Source organism: Rhinolophus hipposideros (genome assembly GCF_964194185.1).
Source record: "Rhinolophus hipposideros genome assembly, chromosome: 11".
NCBI classification, from domain to species: domain Eukaryota; kingdom Metazoa; phylum Chordata; class Mammalia; order Chiroptera; family Rhinolophidae; genus Rhinolophus; species Rhinolophus hipposideros.
This window is the reverse complement of record NC_138057.1, coordinates 23,238,600-23,260,385: the sequence shown is the minus strand read 5'-3', so window position 1 is coordinate 23,260,385 and position 21,786 is coordinate 23,238,600. Positions and strand designations below refer to the sequence as shown.

General features: G+C 37.0%; 1 protein-coding gene across 8 annotated transcripts in view; it reads right to left on the bottom strand.

Moving 5' to 3' along the window:
* Window positions 1-8,551: 8,551 nt before the first annotated feature.
* TTC39B (tetratricopeptide repeat domain 39B) overlaps window positions 8,552-21,786 on the bottom strand; it is a 124,274-nt gene continuing 111,039 nt past the window's right edge. For all 8 annotated transcript variants that reach the window (XM_081066050.1, XM_081066048.1, XM_081066053.1 and 5 more), the window contains 3 exons: window positions 16,627-16,744; window positions 14,225-14,341; window positions 8,552-11,258 (listed from right to left, as the gene is read on the bottom strand). In XM_081066050.1, the coding sequence (XP_080922176.1) occupies window positions 11,168-11,258; window positions 14,225-14,341; window positions 16,627-16,744 (326 nt within the window). In that variant the 3' untranslated portion in view covers window positions 8,552-11,167. The remainder of the gene's footprint in view (window positions 11,259-14,224; window positions 14,342-16,626; window positions 16,745-21,786) is intronic.

Sequence of the window (21,786 nt, the reverse complement as noted above, 5' to 3'; positions counted from 1 at the left end):
CACTCATGGGAAGACCAACAAAAGGCAGTAATGACAGGATAGCTGGTAGCCGGTTGGCTGCTCAAGTCCGTCTGGAGAAAGAAATTGCTGGTCTTGGTATAAGAGACTTTTTCCTTTGGATTAAGCTTTATAGACCCTTCCTTCAGAGGGCAGAAGATAGCTCCAATAAATCAAGACACCAACTTTATACTGAAACAGGTGAGAAAGGAAAAGATGAAATCAAACCTACATGCTTCCTAAAATTTTGGAAGACTTTCAATAATCACTTTTAGGGGAAATGAAAATTGAGCATCAAATATCAATCGAAAAATAACTATGGAGGACATGAGGAAAGAAATTTCATCCAAAAGGAAAGACAAAACAGTCGTAGAGTTTCTGTTTCCCTGTGGCTTGGACGTTGAATAAGTAGGAGCCAACAAAATGGACTCTAAGTGTAGGAGATTCTACTGATGTGGCATTCACTTACTGCTTGATAACGAAGGGCAGACACGGGGTTTTAACATCAATTAGTGGGGATTTGTGCTCCCTTGCTCCTCATATTCTACACAACAACATCACCCAACAATGAGTATCCAGTGATGGATTTTGCTGATCAAAATCTTAGACGCTATTTTTTGATGTGTTTGAGTAAACTACATTTAGGGACATAGAACTCATCTAGAAAGATGCGGAGGGCATCCTGGAAGCACAGAGAGGTATATCAATCTGAAAAACCCTCCCTCCCCATGGCCCTCCCCATCTCATTTTCTGCTTAGACAGCAATAATATAGCCTTATATAGTGATATAGTAATAAGATAGCCTTGGTGCCTCCTCACCACTGCACTCTACCCTGCAAAAGTAAGTAAGTAAATAATAAATAAATAAATAAATAAATAAATAAATAAATAGTGAGAAAGAAAAGATTTGTAGAATTTAAGATGTGGAAGGCGAAAACCACTACACTAAACCACACTCTGGCCAGTACTCCATATACAGGTTGCTAAATGTCTAAGGGATAGATTCTGGTCCTGAAGATGAATGAAACTAGACGCCAAAAAGAGCATCACATCAGTAACCATCTTTATTTTATAGGTGAGCTGAAACTTCCCAGAAGTTTCCAAATGTAAGGCTCCTTTCCAAGAGCCAGTTTCATTGACAGAGAATGTCATGCAGAGATTTTTAAAAGAAGCATTTATCTTTCTGCCAGCTGGTCGGTAAGCCACATTTTGGTGTCAAACTTTGCCTGATTTGGCTGTAGAATTCCCTGGTTGAGAAAGGGTGGAGAAGGAATGAGGGTTTAGTAAGCATAGGTTCTTACTAAAGTTTTGCATAAATTTCTGACAAAGATTAGAATAAAAGAATCCCCCAAGGCATTGAAATGTCAGAATATACATATTTCCTACTAGATTAACGAACACCATAAATTATTTTTTTGTTATTTTTTTTTTAAATTAAATTTATTGGGGTGTAAATTGTTAGTAAACTTACATAATTTCAGGTGTACAATTCTGTATTACATCATCTATAAATCCCATTGTGTGGTCACCACCCAGAGTCAGTTCTCCTTCCATCACCATATATTTGATCCCCGTTACCCTCATCACCCACCTCCCACCCCCTTACCCTCTGGTAACCACTAAACTATTGTCTGTGTCTATGAGTTTTTGTTTCTCATTTGTTTGTCTTGTTCTTTTGTTGTTTTTGGTTTATATACCACATATCAGTGAAATCATAGGGTTCGCTGCTTTTTCTGTCTGACTTATTTCACTAAGCATTATACTCTCAAGATCCATCCATGTTGTCACAAATGCTCCTATATCATCTTTCCTTAATGCCGAATAGTATTCCATTGTGTATATATACCACAACTTCTTTATCCATTCATCTATCGAAGGACATTTTGGTTGTTTCCATGACTTGGCCACCGTAAACAAAGCTGCAATGAACATTGGAGTACACATGTCTTTATAAAGAAATGTTTTCAGATTTTTTGGGTAGATACCCAGGAGCACCATAAATATTTACATGGTCTGCTGATAGATGTAACTTGTAAGAGGATTAAGACAAGTGGAAGATGGGGCTGGACAAATACTAAATAAAGGGAGATTTCCTAAATAATTACGTTGTCGTCATTTTTTTAAAAATCCACTTTCCTTTAATAAAGGAATCCATGTCTTTTCAGAGAAGCCATTTTATGGACAAAAGGAAGAGTGTTCAGCTCCGTCCCTACATTGGTTCCATTATCATCATTCTTATCTCCTTGTTCACACAGAGTTTGCCAAATAGATATTTTGCCAAAATAACAATCTGATAATGGAAGGGAACTCAGGAAATAGTTGGTGTCTCAGGACGTCACAAGATCATAGACTTCTAATCTGGGTTTTAGAAGCTGTAATATAATAAACAACTCAGACAAGGAAGAAAAATAAAAAGGGAAAACATTTCCTCTTTTAATAAAGAAAAACATGAAGTCTCCAAAATATTATTAAAATGATTTTGCTCTGTTCAAAACTATTAGTAGTTACTAACATAAACCATTAAGTGAAGAAAAAAGAAAAATGGGAACTTTCATGGCTAGAATGAGCTCTTCTTATTTTCTATTTCATATTCGGGTAGGAACAATTCTTGGAAATGGTCACAAATGCAATAATTAGTGGCTTAATTATAAATAGATTTGCAGTAGTCCTTTTCATGTTATTTTGGGCATGCAGGCTGTAGCAGTGGCATGCGGTAATGTTGATATAACTGGTTTCTCAGAAAAAAAAAGATTTGTGACAATTTGCTGTATTCTGCTCCAGAGAAAATCTGAGCCTTTCAAAGTGGGGCTAAAAATGCACACAAATCTTCCCCCTCACAGCTGCTTCTTGTTTAACATCGTCAAATTTTCTTAATTAAAATTTCAGATTTTATGTTTGGCTTTTTCTTTCCCCTATAAAGCTCAAATGACACTTTGCCTCTTTTAGATATATGAAAGTCTGCAAAAAGCCAGATAAAGGCCCTAATTATTTTACCGGAAAAGCTCCTTAAGTTTATGCTTAATATTATTTACCTATATCCCACATTCCCGCCCATGGGTTCTACAAGACACACTCTATCCTTTATCTGTTTAATATAGTTCTCCTCAGGTTTTTATTTTTACACTTGCTCAAGTTGATTTCTTTACTTTCAACCCAAAGAGTTGTAAGTAATGTGTTCACAAATCCACCAAGCTGCTCGTGCCAAAAACCAAGACAAACATGAAAGCACAGGACTCACTGGGGAAACCATGGTGACTCCTGCCCCAATAGGGATGTGGTAGACACAAGCTGTTGACCACACCCATTTTCTCTTCTCCCTGAGCCTACAGCTAGACTACCGTGTTTCCCTGAAAATAAGAACCTAGCCAGACAATCAGCTCTAATGCGTCTTTTGGAGCAAAAATTAATATAAGACCTGGTCTTATTTTACCATTAAGATTGGGTCTTTATAATGTAATGTAATGTAATGTAACATAATGTAATATAAAATATAATATCAGGTGTTATATTAATTTTTGCTCCAAAAGATGCATTAGAGCTGATTGTCCGGCTACATCTTATTTTCGGGGAAACACATACATTTCTCTGCCTTTTGTCATTAGGCCAAACAAGTTGACTTGAGTGCTAGCCAACAGAATGTGAACAAATGATAGGCCCCAGCTCCCTCACACAACCCTCCAGTTTTTTCCCCTTCAGCAATTCAATGCAGAAGAGCAGAGTGACTTTAGTAGCCATGCATTGAAGATGGCAGACTGCGATAACATGGGTTACTGAAACACAACATGAAAAGCCACTCACAGGCAGGAACCTGGTTTGTACCAGATGTTGGTGTACCCTAACTCATATAAGGGAGGAGTAGGGAAAAGTCTTTTACACTTTGTGGGTTTTGCATACCTCCTCCTTAAAGCTGAATAAGGTCACGGAATTGTCCCCAATTTACTGAGGCAAACTTCAGAGAAATTGCTGGAGGGGGGATTGCATGCCACTACCTAGCCCAGCTCAGTCTAAAATACAGACCTCTTGATTTCCAGCGACCAACCTTTTTTCCCACTGTGTTACATTGAATGCTAAAGATTCCTCCTTAAACTAAACCTTGTAGCAGCTAATACAAATCTATTTGGATTATAAAAAGCTAGTAGATCATAAAAAATAAAAATGAACAAAGCGGCACTCCTGCCTCAAGAAAACTGTACCATCCCATTTATCTCTTCATGTTCGGTGCTCAGCCAAGAACATGGCACAAAGAAGGGCCTTCACGTGTGCCTGTAAAGGTTTGTAAAAAAGAAAGTCTTACCAGGACAAAAATTCAGGTGTACATTACACTGCAATTAAAGATTAGCAAAATAGAGGTTGTGTACATCTTTCACATGTAGACCAAACAGAGTAAGACTGTAATTCCATCAAGTGTAATTTATTTAAATTACAATTCAAGTGCACATTGTAGGTAAACCAGTCGTAGCAATATGAAAATATAGAATTCTGAGAACATCTGGCAACTTAAACATGCATCTAATAATGCAGAATATTCTATAAAACTAAAGAATACAAAATGAAACATTGACTTTCAAATTGGGATGATTTGTTTGCACTTGAAAATACAATTTCTAAGATGACATCTGTTTTCAAAATGTCTAAACGTTAAAAATAGGCTACAGGAACTGTTCTCTTCAGATGAAAATTTAGATCTCATATCAGCATTAGCTTACAATCATAGATGATAAGAATCTTAACACAAAATCAGCAAGCAAATACTCATTGGGAACACAGTTTTTATATTAAAAATATGAGTTCACAGTTTTCTTCTTCTTTCCTGACTTATACTGATAAAATGCTTTTATAGCTACAATCTATTTCACTTTCTGGTACCAGATCCAATACCATCAGCAGATGAATGCTACTGACACATTTATCTTACAGAGAACTCACACATCTTCAATTTCTAAAAATGTTTTGCTCTGTAAAACTGTGACCACTGGGAATGGGAAATATAGAAGACTAAGCTCAAATGTAATGAGTAAGATAAAATGCTGACAATTTTTACTAATAAAACATTGAATTACAAAGTATATACAAGTAGCTTTGATAATTCAACAGGAAACCATACATTGATTCATGAAACACTATGGCCTTTAACTATTTTTAATTCAAAGAAAAGTGAAAAATACACATTATCGAAGAATTTCAAAATTCTCCTACATGACAAGGTAACATAAGGATATTTAGGTGATTCGATCACAAGACAAGTTTATTTTGTTTGTGTATTTTAAGGCAAAGCAAAACGTCCCAAGTGAAGTACCTACAAAATAAATTTGATTTGGAAATAAATTTCAGTAATAAAATAACACTCTCACTTATTAAATATATATATTTGCCTTTACATACAATTTAGCAACTTGCATCAAAAAATTCAAGAGTTCGGTGAACATTTGCAAAGAAAATATTTTAAAACACTAGTATACAAATGAGTCATCTGGTATTCATTCAGGCGTTTTGATGTCAATAGTTAGCAAAGGGGGAAAATAAACAATAAACTACTCAGAAAATTTTCCTCTTAACATTTCATTAAAATGCAAAATATTGTTGAGAATCAAGTAATTTTTCTGGACGGCATATATCAGTGAAACACATGTGTCCTCCTACTGGAAATCTTAAGTTAAACAGAACCCAATAGTACTCTTCCCCTTAAGCCATTAATACGATAACCTAAGATTTATAATGTTTAGTATAATCTCTCTTTTAATGTAAATTATTTTCTTAAAAAACAAATCATTGTACAGAAAGCCAACTGTCTACTATGAAGAATAAAATCACTTCAGGAAAAAGTGAATTAATGAAAATTGTTTAAACTCATTTACTATACCTCAAATTGCCACCTGAACACTTGGCTCCAATGAAGATGAGAATAAATTAAAATGTTTGCATGATTTCCAAAGGAGGGAGGGTCATCACTTCTAATTGAGGAAGACCTTCTAGCATTTCAAAATAATATAATTCCTTTAAAACTGAAATGATGTATCAGTTCTGTTACACTGAGACCAACTTTTTTCCTAAGTGGTACCAAACAGACTACCAATAATTAAAACCAATTTACCAGAAAATACTAAGTAGCTATAAAACAAAAGCTCCCATGGGGTATGCCAGCATCCCTTATATTCATCATTTAAGTTATAGGTTTCTAAGAACTACATACAGGATTAACATACAGGGTACATTGTATATTAATATGCAAGTTTTACCTAATGAAGCTTGCTGTTAAAGTATCTTGCATTTTCCTATTAAATATCCAATCTGTAGGCAGACTGAATTATAAGTAAGGTGGCTGCTTTGATTGTTCCATGCAGTATTACTGTGCTGACACATTTGTAAACTGGACAGAATGGGGGTTGGACTTCCTCCAAAGCTAGATCCACATATCCCTTTGGGTGGATTAGGCCAAGAACTGCTCAGTCTTTTCAATCCACTAAATAGTCCTTGCACCATTTCTTTCTGTAGTTATGAGATTATAAACAGACTGGAATGGACTTTAGCACCATCCAGGTCAGACAGCTACTGCTCAACACCGAACATAATCTCCTTCATGGTAACTTCTGATGTGTCCTTTTCATTACATTTCAAGTTCAACATTCTGAAGTAACTAAATCTAAGATGTATAAAAGACAAAAAGTACCGCAATGAGAAGCAATCTGATATATAAAGGAAAAAAATGTAAATAATTGGTCTGGGAAAGGGGAAACAATCTGGAAAAAATCCTGTACTCCTGAAAGAACAGTATAAAGCATTGTCTATTTAATATGTTGGAAGCTGTTTCCTAGCTATGTATCTGATCAACAAATGTCTAAAGAGATTAAAATGTCAGAAATGTATGCATTTCACTTATTAAATATGTATGCGTTTCACACATTAAAAATATTAATAATAGGTAGCAAAGGCATAAAATACATAAGCTTAAATAAACTACCTGCCAAATTATTCTGTAAATGGGTAACTAGTGTCTAAAAATCTTTAAATAGTAATACTGGCCTAGCTGGGTCAATGTTGAAACATTAATAATATAAAGGGATTGAAAGGTCAGGGGATTGATTGTTTCAGAATAATGTTAATCTTAAAAAATATTACTTTAGTCATAAAACTACTAACATCTCAAAGGTGAGAGTCACTTCCTCTTTAACTCTAACAGTTTGTGCTGTTGCATCTGGGGGAAAAAAGCAAGCAATATCATTAAAGTCTGATTAAAACAGTAACCTTAAAAATGAAATTCTCTTAGTTTAGTATAGAAGGAGCTCTGGGGAGTGGGTAAGGAACAGTGTTCAAATATGCCAATGACCTTGCTCATCTGCAAAACAAACCTGATGAAATGCAAGTTTATGGACACTTAAATGGAAAAAGCAAACCCCACCAATATATACTTGAACCACAATTGACAATGCAACCCCGGTGACAGGGTGACCACAGTAGTCAGTAGGTAAAAGCCAGAACTCCAGCACAATATTAGTCCTTTAAATAGAATGGCGGCATGTGTAAATGGGTGGTTCCTGACACTCAGCATCATTCCAACGCGTGCCCCTCGCTATGTTCAAGTGCGCAATAGACATAGGTGGCCAGTGGCTACCATACTAGACAGAGAAGGACTGAAGGGGAAACAATACTGTTTAGAGATTAGGAAGAATGAGGTAATTTCACAAGATCCGTTCCAGGCACTATGAATCCCAAATCTTAGGGCACCAACACAATCACTGGAGTCTTCATTAATTCATTTTAGCCAAACATATTTGAATTTATGATTTACAAATATGGAGAGAATAACGAGGAACAAATAAAAATATGGAAGAAAGCCAATGAAGAATTAATGAGTAATTCCAGAAATTTTTTCCAGTTGGTCAGAGACCGTTTCTTAATTATTATTTTTACTGTCCAAAGAAAGAAAAACATCTATTTGAAAACATCAACAGATTCCCTTTAAGTGAATGAGAACCGGAATCAGAGTATTAATGGAAGGGCTATCAGTGCCTACCACAAAGTAACTACCTCTAAAAGTAGCTTCAAAAGAGAAAACACTTTTCTTTGAAAGGGGGCAATTTTCACCTTTACATACATCTCACTGAGTTGAAGCACTTCATCAGAATCAGAGTTAAACTTCAAAGTTAAACCATTAGCTTCCAGGCCAGGTAAGAATGACAATCACATAGCTCTGTTAAACTACAACTTTGCAAAAGAGATGGTTACGCTGTCAAGATTGTTTCAATGATTTAAAATCTTTGACGTTGATTATCTGAAATTCACCGCCAATAGCTTGGACCCACTTGCAGAAGAAAGAGAGAATCAATAGACTCCCTTTCCCCATGTAACTTGGGACCTTCTTGTATCCAGGAGAAGCATAGAAACATTAAAATACATGTCTGTATAAGAACCGATGTAGTTAATCTTCCATTAATTGTCAAACAGAAATCATGCCTTCCCTGTCACCCGTCCTACAAAAGCATAACCTCTACTTGAGTCTTAAATTTACACAGCACCAGTCAGAACTCTGGTTCTCTATTTTCCTTTCTTTTTTTTTAAAAGCAATTATACCAAAAACTACACAAATTGCACAAACTGTCAGACACATTGGCAGCCCAACTCTCCACATATGCCCCTCAAAACATTAGATACAACATTGTCACTTCAGTATCATTCTTCACAGAACACCCTGAATCACAAAATAACTCCCAAAACGCAATATGAACTGATGTCACAAGAAACTGGTGCCACCAACAGTGTCTTGAACATGGCAGGAAACAGATTAATACGTAACATGAGTGATATTACAGCACTTAAAAGTCCACTGGATAGATTACCCACCCACATTACCAGCTAACTACAAAAAGAATAGAAAGTAATAATAAAAACAAAACAAGAAAAATAAAAGGAAATTTTAACTAAACAGGAATAACTTTTATATTTGTTTGCAATATAGTTAGAATAAAATAAAAAATAATCACTATTAGTTTAATTGTTTTCATTTTATACCAGATAGAATTTTTTTACCGACATTTGCTCTGACTTACAGCTTCTCACAAAAACATTGTGGGTACTTACACTTTAAAAAAAGTAATGTCATCAAAGCTCCTCTAAGGAATTTATAAACATTTTTCCAAATTATATAAAAAATAATTATTAAACGTATTTCCCACTACTTCTTGTAATGACCGTTTATTTTCTCTTTTGTCTAGACCTACAGTCAAGTCATATAACTTGTATTAATAGCACAGATTAGGGTGGTGCTGTCTCGAATTGTATTAATCACCTTTCGTTGGAAATACACCCTCAATATTAATCAAGAATTAATACCTTAAAGAAAATAAGACCCGAGACCTTCTGGGTACAGGCTCACGGAGCAGGGAAGAACAAGCAAGGAGCAAATTCATAATCTAAGCAACTATCAGTGCCAAACACATGAATAAATTTAAAGGTGTTTGAACTTCCAAGCTTTTCTCATTTTACATCAGAGACCACAGATTCAGCCAATCTTTCTGTGTTGATACTGTAATCAGTGTATAAAAATCATGAATGTTACAACTGATATTCACATAGCCTTCCAGCTTACAAAAAGCTATGTATATGATTATGCCCTAATTGAGCCCTCACCAGCACCAAGCTCTGTGGTGCTGTCCCCATTGGGGAAACTGAGTCCCAGAAAGGGTGAATGACTTGCTCCATATCGAGGAACTATTAACTAACAGAGATGGGCTCCTGACCCCCAGTCTGGGACTCTTTCTGTTAAACAGCAGAGGCTTCCATGACAAGCTTTTCTTCACAATAGAAACAGATATAGCATGAAACCCTGATTCAGTGATTCACAAATTGTTTTTTTCTCTCTCTGGATGTAAACTGGTCCTCAGCTACAAAACATACATTTTGGGGGAAGAGGGGGAGGGGAGGCAGTGATGATTGCAAAATGAAAACACACTCTAAGTGGGAGTCGTTCGGATTATACATTTTAACAGTTGTTTGGTGAAAATAAATACGCAAAACACAGACAAACGGTTATAAAACGGAAAGAGACCTTGACAGTCATCTGTTGTTTTTCCATTTCACAGATAAGAAATATATAAGGAAGCAGCAAGCACGGGGTCTCCCTTGAGGTCACTCTGGTAACTGCTCACCAGAAGCAGGGCCAGGACCAAGCACACAGAGTCGGGCTCTCTTCCCCTCAGTGCCCTGATTGTGTTTCCAAATTAAAGGACTAAACAGAGTCCAGATATTTACAAGGAACCATCACAGTGCTAGAGAGGTTATAAAATTAGACCTTACCAACATCAAGAGTGTAAAAATTATTGATATTTTACATATCATTTAAAGCAGCAGGATGTGTTGCTTCCTATGAGAAAAACAATCAACATAAGATATTTTAAGCTTTCATCGCTAAAGTTGCAGATAATTTCTAAAATATAACTTTTTATTCCCATTAGACACAGAGTTGTTGTTTTTTTTAAATTTTGTCATTATAATAGACTTAAGTACATTCAAAAACAGGTTAGTCTCTCAAAAATGTCACAACCTTTAACGTACATGAAAAATTAAAAAAACAAACAAACAGTATTTCACCATCTTTGATAGATGCAGGTCTTTACAACCTATTAACTACATTACCCCATCCCCATGTGCACCCACTGCCTGTCTTCAGGAGTTTTCAGAAGGTTTGAAAGCTATTTTGAAAGTAGGCAATTTTATTTTCCCCTCTGAAATGTAAATACAAGGCAACAAAATATCTCAGGTTTAACTGACCAACATATCTAAGAATGGCTCAACTTGTAAACCATTTGCTACTTAAACAATATTAACTTCCATATTAAAAAAAATAAATAATCTAATTAGACTTTATTGTACCTGTGAGTCCTCTAAAAGGCTCCTTCACTCTCCAATTCAAATCTAGTATGAAATTTTTTTTGGAGAGGCAAAATATACGAATTTTCTAGATAGTATTCAACATTATTCCACAGCAGTGGGGTTAGGGGGGAGAAATTTACATAGAACAACACAGAACAAAACCACACAGATGATAGAAAATATTGACAACAAAATCGACTTTTTGTCTCTCATTCACAAGATCACTTTTCCACTTTAATACAAGGTCTAGTCTATAGCAGATGCCGGTGTTAATGGAGAGAAAATTCCACTCCTCACGTTCTGATCAATCTGAGGAAGGTTTTCTCCACAGGTGAAGAGCTGCCTGAATTCTGAAGTGCAGTCTAGACTCCATGGAGTAATCTTTGTAGTTGTTTCTAAAGACAATAACAAGACAATTGTAGTATCAAAATTCCTTTGTATAGCAGAGCACCACCACCATCCCACTTCCTCTCATCCTCATTCCTCATTTGCTTTCAAACCTGAACATGCATAACAGTGGGTCTTGTTAAAATGTAGATTCTGGTCCTGTGAGGAGAGGATGGCAATATTCTTTATTTCTAGAAGCCTCCTAGTGGTGGCCTAAAAGTCATACTTTGAGTAGCAAGGTTCTACTTAATTACCCAGCCACTCACAAACACAGCAATATTATGAGAAGGGCTTAACAAATTTTGTGAACTACTCTTAAATAGTTGGCCTCCTTTTTCTAAACTGGGTATTTTAAGGCAGCCTTGTATAAACAGGGTGGATGTGATCAATCACCCCCCCACCAAAATTATCTTGAAATTCCCATGAAACAACCACAACAAAACAGCAGGATTACTTGGTGACACCAAAATTACCTACTCCAATTCCCATAGGCAAATATCAATGGTTTGGCCAATGATTATTGTGTGACAATGTCAGTGAGGGTCATAGAAATCCACAGATTATTTAAAAACTTTACTCAGATCATTCATGTTGACTTCTCTTTGCTAGAATTGTTAAGAATCAGTAAAATGGAATGGCTTCGACTTTGGGCTCCAGCTTTCATACATTGCCTTGGCCCATGGGTGAGCTGTAACGTCTTTCTTTGTAGTGGAACTCATTTCTTTCTATAGCCCTCCATTTTATAATAGTCTAAGTGCTATTTACCGGTAACCTTGAAAAAAGGTTATAATTCATAATAAGGGCTCTTATTCATAAGCTAAATCAACATCTAGAGTTTACCAAAGGATGACCTAGAATATTTTCCTAAATGTCTGGCCACTAATTCTGCCAACTTTACAAAGCTCCTACTAGATAAGGAAAACTGCAGACAATCGACAGTCTTGACATTATCAGGAAGTCTGTTTATGTTGTCATCATCGGTACTGGCTTGAGTTAATGGTGACTTTTGATCACTGCTGGTCTTCTTTTTTACTAGTAAATTACTAGTCCCTTATTTTCATCATTACAAAATTGTGTTATTATGCTTAGGTAACACTAAATATGTCCAAATAATAAATACTTGGAACAATAGTATTTATAGTCCCTAATTTTCCATTAGCTACATTTGGTGATACATCCATGTCAGTTGAAATATGAGTCATTACCACTCTCAATAAGTGAACTTTAAGAGCATCTTGCTCTTATGTCTCCCATGAGGAGGAGGAAGAGGCTGGGAGGGAGAAGGAAAAGGAGAAGGAGAAGGAGGAAGAGAAGAAGGAGAAGAAGGCTCTCTCGGCTCCATGTCTCCGGAGCTTCTGCCCCATTACTATATTTTATTCACAGCAAAACATCCAGGAAGAATTGCTTAAAGTATCTGACTCTACTTTCTCACCTCACCTGTCAAAGGCCCCGATGATCTTCACGCTGCCAAGTTCACTTCCTAGCCCGTTCACTTCCTAGCCTCACCTTGCTCGACCTGTCAGCAGCTATCTTTACAACTGACGACTCTCTTCTTTTTGAAACACTCTGTTCACTTGGCTTTCCTGGATATCTTCCTCACTCACTGGCCACTTCTTCTTAATCTTATTGCTTCATCTCTACAAGGACGGCATACCCCAGGGCTCTATGCTGGATCTCTTTCTTTAGCTATGTAAGTCTCCCAAAATGACCTACTCAAGTGTCATGGCTTTAAATAGCTCTGTCTCTGTGCTGGTGACGTTGCAATCTCTCCATTTGGCCCCTACTCTTCCACTGAACTCCATGCTTCGACAATAGACTGCCACCTCACTGTCTCCACGTGGAAACCTAAGAGGCGTCTCAAGATATCATAGTGTAAACAGAAGTATGTTTTCTTCTCTCCCCATCATTAGCAACCTAGTAACCCAACCCCCTAATACAGAGGTTACGTAGCTGTGGCTTCAGCCAGAAATGTTCCCACATAGTCTTCTGCTGACTGATCTCAGGACTGGCTTTAATTATACAAATCTCAACTACGACATCACCTCCTCAAGGAAGCCTTCCAGAATCAACCCAATCGAAAGTAACAGCCTGGTACCCTGTATCATACTGTAAATCTCAGCAAAGCACATGCCACTGCTGCTTTTCTTACTTGTTTGTTTACTTAACAATCCCCTCCAAGTAAGAGAGCAGAAACACTGCCTGTTTACGTACAGTTGTCTGTCTGGAGCCTTTACCAGTGCCGGGCACATAAGGGTGCTCAGTGAACACTTGCTAAATTTCAGTAAATGAACGAACCAATGGACCATTAAGCTACGTATGGCCTGGGGCTAAAATGGCATTGTCCACTGCAAAAGGTCTTCAAGGCAAACAGACCACAGGGCTTTTGCCTCCACTGAGTGAACCATGATCACAAGTCTGAAAGCCACTGTCTGGCAGAAGTGACAAAGTGCTTTGAACTTGCCACAACAGACAGAAAGTAGAGAGTCAGGGGCGGATTCAAAGGGCTTCTTCAAACAGTGGGTCTTCGACGAAATGAGAAATTCGGCTGACTACACCAAGAGTCAGCGAATCATGATCAGTATCTGGACCTGTTGTCCATTTATTTACCTGTTGTCTTCTAGGGCTGCTTTTGACACAACTGAGTAGTTGCAATGGAGACCTCATAAAACCAAAAATACTTACTATCTGGCCCTGCACAGAAAAAGTTTGCCGACTTGATAGAGAACAGGTTAGGTTAGATATCTGTCACACAAAAGCCCACAATCACAACATCCGTAACTAGTCACAGGGCCAGGCGTTCAGAAGTAAAAGCCATGAGCACAAACTAAGCCTAAGTTAGCAAGGGTAACATGATTACTAACTCGCACGACTGTTTTAACTTGTAGGTGTATGTACAGTATTACTGCTGTTCTTATCATGGTATTGACATTACTCACTCCATAGCAACCAGGGAAAAGCTGCCATTGTCACTTACCTGGCAGTTTCAAGGGTCTTTAGGGCCTTGTCAATCTCCCCTTGGCTTTTGTACAAAAATGCCAACTCAAAAAGAGTAAATGGCACTAGGTAGTGGTCAAACTTCAGTAGCTTTTCACTAAAAGAGGGAATGAAAAGCAATTAAGTTTCTTCACAGAACAAGAAATGTATCACTCTGTTTCAACATACATATTCTGACCATTCCTCAGAAAACAGGCACAGCACTAAAGCCCATTATCAGAGAAAAGCTGTCCTTATCCAATCAAAGCACCGAACTATGGCAATAAATAGCATGCTTTTAATATGCTTATCTCCTATTTTACTCCTTAATCTCAGTCCAGCACTGAGGACTGTTTATTGCCCCATAGGTAGACGAGTACATGCAGATCTTCAAAGATTAACTCTGGAAAGGACAAGATCATCCTTCCAAGTATGAATGTGTTCAGTAAAGGACTCCATTTAGAAATAAGGATGCTGTGTTGTTTTTGCTAACGTTCACTTTGCTTTGTATTGTTAAGTCTTATAACACTAAAAAATGTCAATAAAGAAGTCAATACTTTTGTTTTCAGCAATATTATGAAAACTCTCTGATGACAAAACATCTCAAAGCACTGAAAAAAATAGGAATAACACACTTTCAAAGGCATAGCTCAGCTCACAGGAACATAAGAAAAATTCTCCAACTGAAAACAAAACAAAACCAGAACTCTGAGTGTGTGGATGATGCCAAAGCACTCCTGGGGTCTGCTTCATTCTGAACTGACCAGGGCTTGTGTCTCAATGTCCATGTAGGAGATGAGGCTTTGGGCCCATATGGGACAGGGAGCCAAGCCTGGGACCTCTATGTAAGCTGGGCCCTTGAACAGCTCCTCCCTCAGAGAAAGGGCAGATTATAAAAAACTCAATCACTAGTAGCCTGTGCTCTAGGTGAGAAGTAAAAGCACCTTTCTTAGGACATTAATAACTAATAGTGTGTCCTCACATTCGTCTGCAATTCAAATTTGCATTGCCCCAAGGATCCAAGAACCTCTAAGCAATGAAATGAACGAAACTGTGGGCCTGGGCTGCGAAAGTTTTTGGGACATGTGGGAGAAAGAAAAGCAAAGTGACTTGAGAGAGATTCTTCCTCAATCCTAGCCTCACAGGAGTCTCAAGATAAAGTGCCAATGAAGAAAAACTCGCAATCCAAAATTGTAAAACACATGCGCAAATAATCCACTATTGTCAAACCACAACAAACAGCACAAATGGGTAATACTTTTAATCATCCTTTTGATCCTTATAAAAACAACAGTAAAATAGAACTCCATGGCTCCTTCTTTAACATGCTTACTAAGAACACTATACTACTTATTTGAAAGATAGACATGGTCTCCTTCTGATAAAAACACCAGTCCTCCTAAATACTCATAAAATATTGTCACAAAGAAGAGGACGAATGGCCATGGATGGGAAGACACGTGATATGGAACAGAGGACGTCAACTGGCAGTCTGTGGCTCTGATCTATTCGGCTCACAGTGTTTTCAAAAAATGTCAGCCAATATTTAAAAATCAGGAGGTTTTCCATAAAAATCCATATTCTAGGCTTTTCATGAAAAGTTGCAGGGATGATTGTTACTGGGCCTACACTGTACAGAACAATCATCAATTAGCACTAAGGAGTGGCTGCGTTGTCTAGAAAGAATATACAAGCTCCCAGGTCTGCAGTGCCCACCAATCCCTATTCCTGCCATCACTCAGGAAGGCTGCTTGTCTCGCAGCTGTAGGTATTTGCATTTATGACTCCAGGTATAGACAACAAAACCAGGCATCAGAACCTTGACTCAACTCTCTGTTTAGTAAAGGAGCAAAACATCACCATCATCAGTGCTATTAATATTAGAGGGAAAAAAACCCCAAAACTCATGCATATACAGAAGAAATGCCCTTTCCAAAGGAGAAGCAGTTATAGCATTCATCACATGTCTTTCTTCCCTGCCAAATTACTATCTCAATGATGGCAAGTCTCTTTACTCAACTCTGAATCCCTAGGCTCCAGAACAGTCTCTGGCACACAGGGTGTGCTCAAATATCTATGGAATAAATAAATGGGAAAGCGAAGGCAGGAATGAAAAAAGTATCAGAGGTTCAATACATCGCTGCCAGAGTTTAGACAGACACCTGTTAGCTTGGCTGTAAGTTTAGTTTTTGTGGGTCACCTTTAAACACCAAGTGGAAATGCACAAAGCCACGTTCCACTTACATTATAATTTTCTTCTCGAAGAACGGAGAAAACACTACTGGATTCTCTCTCTGGTAACACCAAGGAAAAGGTCAGCAGCAAGAGGTAAAAGCACTACTTTTTCAGTTATTCCCCCAAAGCCACAGTTTCACGCGGGCTGGTTTCCGTGTTTGTTTTTACCTTTGGATAACATGACTGAAGCACAATTCCGCTTGCAAGGGCCGCTGTAAGTTTTTCAGGCAGCACCCTTTGAGCAGCTTCACTAAGCACTCATCATCTACCGAGTAGTCGCTGAAGTCTTAAAGCAAAACAAACAAAAATCACGCACAAAAATAAAAAACACTTTTAGAGCTAAGGAAAATATTTTTAGCACTTGCTAGGCCTCAGTGAACAAAACACAATGCAAAAATAGTTTTAATTAAAAGAATACTGAATGTACTGCATTAGGTTAGTACACCATTTTATTAAGGAGTTCACTCCGCTCACTTAACTTTTTTTTTTTCCGGTGCTCATATTCTGAATTATGTGTCCTTAGATATAACAGCGGAAAATCTGAACTCTAAATAAAGAGCTTTATTAATGCTGTACAAGGTAAAGCCATGAGGAGCAAGAAGGCAGCCTCCTCCTGTGGTTCTGGCTTCTGATTGTGTTGGCTGCGTGCAGATGAGGATAACACTTCCATATGGAGAAGCAGATGGCTTCTACCCATTAAAAATTCAGGATGCAGAATACCCTCTGCAGATCATTATGTTCATAACTTACCAATCCTCCAAGGCTACGTTTTTTTGAGAGGGTATTATGTCATACAATTAGATAAAATGGTTCTGAAGTACATACCAGTTACCTAAAATCCTTACCCACTACTAACTACTTGAGACTAATGTAAAGGTTTTTCTTTCACCACTTTGCCTTCTACAGTCCAAGGCTGTAGAATATTAAACAGAAGGAACCATATTATGTGTGACATCGATCTGACAAAGGTAGCCATTTCACATCTACCACTTTTGAAATTGGGGGTTTTTGCAAGTTAGGTGCAACTAAGAAGTCATTCCAAGGCAGACTGATAATTTACACATTTCAGGCTGTGACAACACGGTGGTGGTGGTCGGGGGTGGGGGCAGTAAAGTAAACCAAACTAATGAGGCCCTGGGAGCCCCTCATATTGGAATCGTCCTGCTTTCAGAACAAACCTAAGAAATGATCATTAACATGTGCTGGTTTTCAGTTTGTTTCTATGGGAGGTTAACGATGCCACTTAACCGACTAGAAGGAAGTCACTTAACTGCTAGGTGCTGAAAACAGCTGATACGTTTCCAAGATCTCATAGGTCATTCACCAAGAAAATCACAGATATCAATACCACATTACCTTTCCTATTACTTAAGGACCACGTTGTAACACACACACACACATTCATGCTTCTAATCATGGATGCTGACTGAAATATACATTTAAGAAGCATTATCTTTCCAGGCCTAGAACCAAACCCTTACGGTCCATGCTAGATGCTAATTTTTAGTATAATTTTTGTGCATTTTACTGAGTTCTGTGTAGATTTTCTAACAGTTCGTGTTACCACAAAATTCTGGTGCTCATTGAACGACGATTTTGCTTAGGAAAAGACATAACAGAATGGGAAGCTAAAGTACCAGTAACGCCACAACACACTTAACTTTCATTTAGATCAAGGGTGTCCAAACTGCGGCCCGCGGGCCAACTGCGGCCCGCAATCCATTTTTAATTGGTCCGCAGCAAATTCCAAAAATATATTTAGTTTACTTAAATAAACCAGGTGAGGCAATACGTACTTCACCTTGAGTGAGTAGCCTGGCTGTTTGTGTATTTTACCGCATATGGCCCTTGGTAAAAAACGTTGAAAAAAGTTTGGACACCCCTGATTTAGATCATGGGTTAGGGATATGGAAAATGGGTTCGAAAACACAAAAGTCCTCCAAAAACCTAAGAAAGCAAACCATCATTTTCTCAGACCACAAAGCACTATTTGTCAGATGACTATTTTCTCTTAAAATATGATTGTTTATGATTCTCCAGCTTATAGGTGAGTTCATGGATGAACATTTCAACAGTTTCCATTGCATATTCCAAGAAAATTACATGATAATGCTGCCGAAGCACATTTTCATCACAAAAGATCTGCACTTAATAATAAAACAAAGCATAGGCTGAGGGGAAAAAAATGTTTGAGGCCCAAACTTCAAAAATATCTATATTAAATTTTTTAGAAGTGAATTGAAATGTACCAAAGGAAAAAATTGAAAATAGATTTAGGAAGTGAAAAGCCATTAAGCAAATGACTTTCTCTTTTAAGGAAGTCTGTGTTTGCTATACAATTTCACCAAGCAAATTAAACACAATGAATAGTCAAAGAAAAGCTATTGTACTAACTTCTGGCTACATGTTGAATGTGGTTAGATTTCAAATGAAACACTAATGGAATAAACAGCAAATGCTGACTCCAGGCATCTTATTCCAAATATTTTTCTCTCTTTAAACAGTATTCCTCCTTTTGTACCCATGACCAGCCTTTCAGAATTCTGGCATTGTCAGAGTAGAAAGCCAATTGTGCCCTCTACCATCTTTGACTTTTGAGATACTTGCCAAAGGTAGAAGCAAAAACACATTCAATTCCTAATAATAAAGTGGAGGAGGGATAGGGTGGAGATGAAGTCAACTCGGGTTTACAATTTTACTCTATTTTCCAAATTTGGATTTTTTCCTCCGACTCTGAAGAAGAATAGGAACTCAATTACTCAAAGATCATAACAGTCGTTGGGAGAGGGTGGGGGGTAGGGGGAAACTCATGTCAGGTAATCTTCCTGCATAAAACAATGGACCTGGAAGAGATCATCATAAATTTCATGCGTAACACCTGCCAAAATCGATCTTCAGAAAAGAAACCATATATATATGTAGTATATATATATTTTTTTAACCTGGGGGAAGACATATAAAAACAGAATTTTATGAAATAAGATGTGTCTGTCTAAGCTTCCCCCGGCCCTGCTTAAATGTCTCTTAAGCCTATCATCTCAATATGTCTTTAAAAGAGGAAGGAATGGATAGACACATTGTCTTGGTTTTCTAAATTCCTACTGCATTTTACATGTGTAGTTTGATACATACATTATTCCTTTAATTTTTTCCCCCACCAATGGAGGGGCAATATAAACTTAAGGATAGGGATGAAGAGCCTCCTTAAGTAGAGAAAACCCAGTGGTCCCTTAGGACTTCTTAATATGCAAAGGCCCTGCTATCTAGTGGTACATATTAGTCTACACTAAAAAGATGGACATTCAAACATCAGAATTTACTCTACTGAACCCAAACTCATCTTTGTAGCAAAACAGAGGAAGCAAGCTGGCCTATTTTCTGGGAGAAAAAAGTACCCTACAAATGTTTTCGCTTAATAAAAGGTTTTCCTTTACCTCCCAGTTTTCAAAACTCCACTTATTTAAAAATATTCATTTTTCCATTTAGTTTGTGGATGGTGGGATTTAGTCATACGTAAGTCCCTTAATAGCAGGAACAAATACTTTATCTGACTATCTTAATTCTATATTTAGCAAGGAAAGTGTTCAAATGAACAAACTGATGAAAAGTGGCTAAATTAGTCGAACAAAAATGAATACTAATAAAATCGTTCAAATACATTTTACAGAATTACATTTTGTGATATCTCATTTTTAAGGTGAACTTTCATACAGTTTCATTTCATCTAAATTTGAAATGATGTGACTTATGTTGATTTTTCACTCAAAAACAAATTGAAATATTTTTCCTTTTTGAAATTATTTCACATTAAAAATAGTGAAGATCACCTCACCCATTAGGATCACTACTACCAAAACAAAAACAAAACTGAAAAAAAAAATAGTAAGTGTTGACAAGAATGTAGAGAAATTGGAACCCTTGTACACTGTTGGTGGGAATGTAAAATGGTGCAGGGTCTATAGAAAACAGTATGGTCATTCCTCAACAAATTAAAAATAGAAATGGCATATGACCCAGTAATTACACTTCTGGGCATATATCTAAAAGAAATGAAAGCAGGGTCTCAAAAAATTATTTACATACCCATGTTCACAGAAGTATTATTCACAATAGCCAAAAGGTGGAAGCAATCCAAATGTGCATCGATGGATAAATAAATAAACAAAATGTGTTATATAACGTAATGGAAAATTATACAGCTTTAAAAAGGAAAAAAGAGATTTTGACATGCTACAATATGGATGTAGGGGATCTATTATTTCACTGCTAAGTGAAATAATCCAGTCACAAAGAGACAAATATTATATGGTTCCACTTACATGAAGTTTCTATAGTCAAATTCATAGAAACGAAGTAGAATGGTGGTTGCCACGTCCGGGGGCAGGGGGAAATGGGGAGCTATTGTTTAATAGGTATGAAAAAGTTCTGGAGACAGGTTGCACAACCATGTGAATATACTTAACATTACTGAACTGTATAGTTAAAAATAATTAACATGGTAAATTTTACGTACATTTTACTACCAAAACAGTGAAAACTTAAAAAGATACAATTATAAAAAAATAGTAAGGAAGCTTATCACAACTCTATGCTAATAGAAACTATATAGAAAATATGTTGGAACTTCTAGAACACACAAAGTCTAAAATGTCCATAAAGTGAGTCTGTCGTCTGTACTTATATATACACTCCTTTGGTTGTGTGTAAAATAGAAAAAACTTTGAAATCCTCTTTTTGATCCCAGTTTCATGAGGCTTCTCATCCACTTGTTTCCCGGGTGCCCAGAAATCAAAGGGAATTATCAGTCTGTGAAGATGAATACCTCAATATTTGGCTTCTCTACCTAAGCTCCAGCTCATTAGGGGTTGAAGTGTTATAACTTCTCTCTAAAAGGGGAAGAGAAAAATAAGACAAAGGGAAACATGGTCCTTTTATAAAATTGCTGCCTTTACTATGGGAAGGTGACATTACAGTACTCTCCTCTTATCCGCGGAGCATATGCTCCAAGACGCTTCAGTGGATGCCTGAAACAGCAGATAGTACCAAGCCCTATACACACTATGTTTTTTCCTATACATACATACCTGTGGTAAAATTTAATTTATAAATTAGGTACAGTAAGAGATTAACAATAACTAATATAATTAAACGATAAGAAAAATATATTGTAATAAAAGTTATGTGAATGTGTGTGTGTGTGTCTCTCTCTCTAAGTATCTGATTGTATTGTACTGTATTCACCCTTCTTCTTGTGATGATGTGAGATGATCCAATGCCTGCATGATGAGATGAAATGAGGTGGATACATTAGACAAAGGAATAATTCAT